At 48.0% G+C, this 2,500-nt stretch overlaps 1 protein-coding gene across 1 annotated transcript in view; it reads right to left on the bottom strand.

Annotated features, from left to right (window-relative positions):
• The window catches only part of sema3d (sema domain, immunoglobulin domain (Ig), short basic domain, secreted, (semaphorin) 3D), a 93,456-nt gene that overhangs the window by 15,346 nt on the left and 75,610 nt on the right, over positions 1-2,500 (bottom strand). Inside the window, exon 17 of the mRNA XM_063197286.1 lies at positions 2,418-2,500. This exon is cut by the window's right edge and continues 48 nt beyond it. Coding sequence (XP_063053356.1) covers positions 2,418-2,500 — 83 coding nt within the window. The remainder of the gene's footprint in view (positions 1-2,417) is intronic.

Below are 2,500 nucleotides of genomic sequence, written 5' to 3'. Positions count from 1 at the left end.
CAGGGGCCAGGGTGGGCCAGGCCCCCTGTAGATTTCCTTATGGCCCCCTGTTGTGGCCCCTGTGCTGGATAGCCAAATGATAGACATTTTTTGTAGGCCTATATTATATATTCATAATGTGAAAAATGTATCTCTTTTGCCATTTTATATGCCCCCCTGAAAAAATAATGACTCCACCTTGGCCCCCCCTGGTAATTTTGGTCTGGAATCACCCCTGCTTGAGGAGGCAACAGGGAAGGGGGGTGCATGTTTTCAGTTTGTGTCCCTATCTCCCTGACCTGGAACCTGGGACCACTTTGCTTTTTTTTTTTTTTTTTTTTAAAGCCCCATGGCTCTCCTTGTGTTCTAATCAGGGCAACGTTATGCAAGAGGCACCCTGGAGGATTACGCAAGTTTGAGTTTGGGGACATGGGCTTTGGAGATGGGGGGGTGGGGGTGGTGGAAAGAGATATGGTGGGTGTCAGGGGGCAGTAAAAATGCCAGGCAGCGACTGACACAGGTGACAAACAGCTACTGCTGGAAACTTCTGTTGTCTTCGAAAGGGGGAAAGAAATATTTGACACGTACTTCGTCTGTCCAGTGAAAATTGAGTGCATGGATGAATGTGGAGGTGTTTGTGTGTGTGTGTGTGTGTGTGTGTGTGTGTGTGTGTGTGTGTGTGTGTGTGTGTGTGTGTGTATGTGTGTGTGTGTGTGTGTGTTTGTGTGTGTGTGTGTGTGTGTGTGTGTGTGTGTGTGTGTGTGTGTGTGTGTGCGTGCGTGCGTGCGTGCGTGCGTGCGTGCGTGCGTGTCTTTCAGAGAAAACAAATGGGTAGCACCCCAGCACCATCCAGCTTGTTATCAGGCATCGTAACAAACACACTCTCTCACCTTGAGAACTTCAAAAGCTCTGGAGTTTTTTGGAACCAGGGGCTCCGGGGGTTGAAACCAAGACTCTGTTTCTCGAGTCACTAACAACCAGATTTATCTTCCCCGCACAGCGTAGACAAACTCAGAGTAATTTAAGTGCCGCGCACAACTGTCCACTATTATGTTGATGAATAGTCTACGCGCATGCACTTTCACATTGAGGATATATGTCTCACTGCGTGGCGGAAACTTATTTCGGGGTATTGGCTTCCAACGTCCTGCTATCCATTCATGGTCTTTGCATCCCAGAAGAGAAGAAGAAGAAAAGGGGACCTATGCCAAAGGGCTGTGCCAAAGGTCCTCACTGATTTCCCTAAAGAAATATTTTGAAAAGTAAGCCTCGCACATGTTAAATAAATCAGTGTCACGAGCAATTATCTCTTGCCCCACCTCCCATCCTCCCACTCTGCATGCTGCAACCCCCCCCCATCCACTCCTTCTGAAGTTGTGGTTACACCTGACCCCAATTCATTGCCTGGGGAAGAAAGAAAGAAAGAAAGGAGAAAAAAATGTGTGGCTTCGTCAATACGTTGGCCTGAGAGAGAGAACACCTCTGTGTAGCCTCTGGAAAGGAAAGAGTCTATTCGCAGTTGATGCATGTGTGTGCATGTGTGTGTGCGTACATATGAGCATGTGTGGGTGCTTGCTTGCATGTTTGTGTGTGTGTCGGCCAGTGTGTGTGTCTTTGACTGTGGGTGGGTGTGTGTATGTGTGTGAGCGAGAGAGGGGGAGAGAAAGAGAGAGAGGTAGAGAGAGAGAGAGAGACTCTGACTGTGGGTGAGTCTGGTTTTGGGGCAGAAGTGTGTCTGCATGTGTGGGTCCAGCACCCTCTGACAAGAAGAGTGATATAGCCTTGCATGCAGGGCAGGCAGGGCTGAACTGGTCATCTGACACACAAGGGATTTTTCCCGGTGGGCAGACAGTCATCAGGGGCCAATGCTGTTGTTTGCTTGTTTGTTTTTTTTCCTTAGGGATTGGCCCACAGATTAGAGGGGGATACCCATTGGTCCATCGTCAATATAGACAGTGGAACAAGTCAAGCAGGCTGTGGTACAAAAGTGGGCCAATTTAAAGGGGTATGCCACTATTTTGGGGCTTAATACAGTTACAATCGTTGGCCAGGGTTTATGAAGGTGGTAAAGTGTCTTATTTTTCATGTAAGAGGGAGCATGTCGCTAAGCTAGTGAAAGTCAATGCATCCGTGTAGCATGCTACAGTGCTATGCGGATCCATTGACTTTCACTAGCTTAGCGACATATTCCCTCTTTTAACTTGTCTTAAAGCAAGACAACGCTTAACATGAAAAATAAGATACTTTGCCACCTTTATAAACCCCAGCCAATGAGTTTAACTGTATTAAGCCCCAAAATAGTGGCATACCCCTTTAAGATAGGCCTACATAAAATGCCAGGCTGGTTCTTTAGTCCCAGTCAAGTCCTACGTGCAGGTTTTGTGTTTTTGGAGAGCCATGGCCTGTGTGCTGTGTGCTTCACAGTAACGTGATCTCACCTCCTCCCTGATGTCGGAGCCAGGCTTCTGGTAGAACCAGCGGATCTGAGCCTGCTGCGATCTGGACACGCACTCAAGGAAGG

The sequence above is a fragment of the Engraulis encrasicolus genome, chromosome 4, assembly GCF_034702125.1.
Source record: "Engraulis encrasicolus isolate BLACKSEA-1 chromosome 4, IST_EnEncr_1.0, whole genome shotgun sequence".
NCBI lineage: Eukaryota > Metazoa > Chordata > Actinopteri > Clupeiformes > Engraulidae > Engraulis > Engraulis encrasicolus.
Note: the sequence above shows the minus strand (reverse complement) of the source record. Positions and strands in the feature narration are given on the sequence as shown.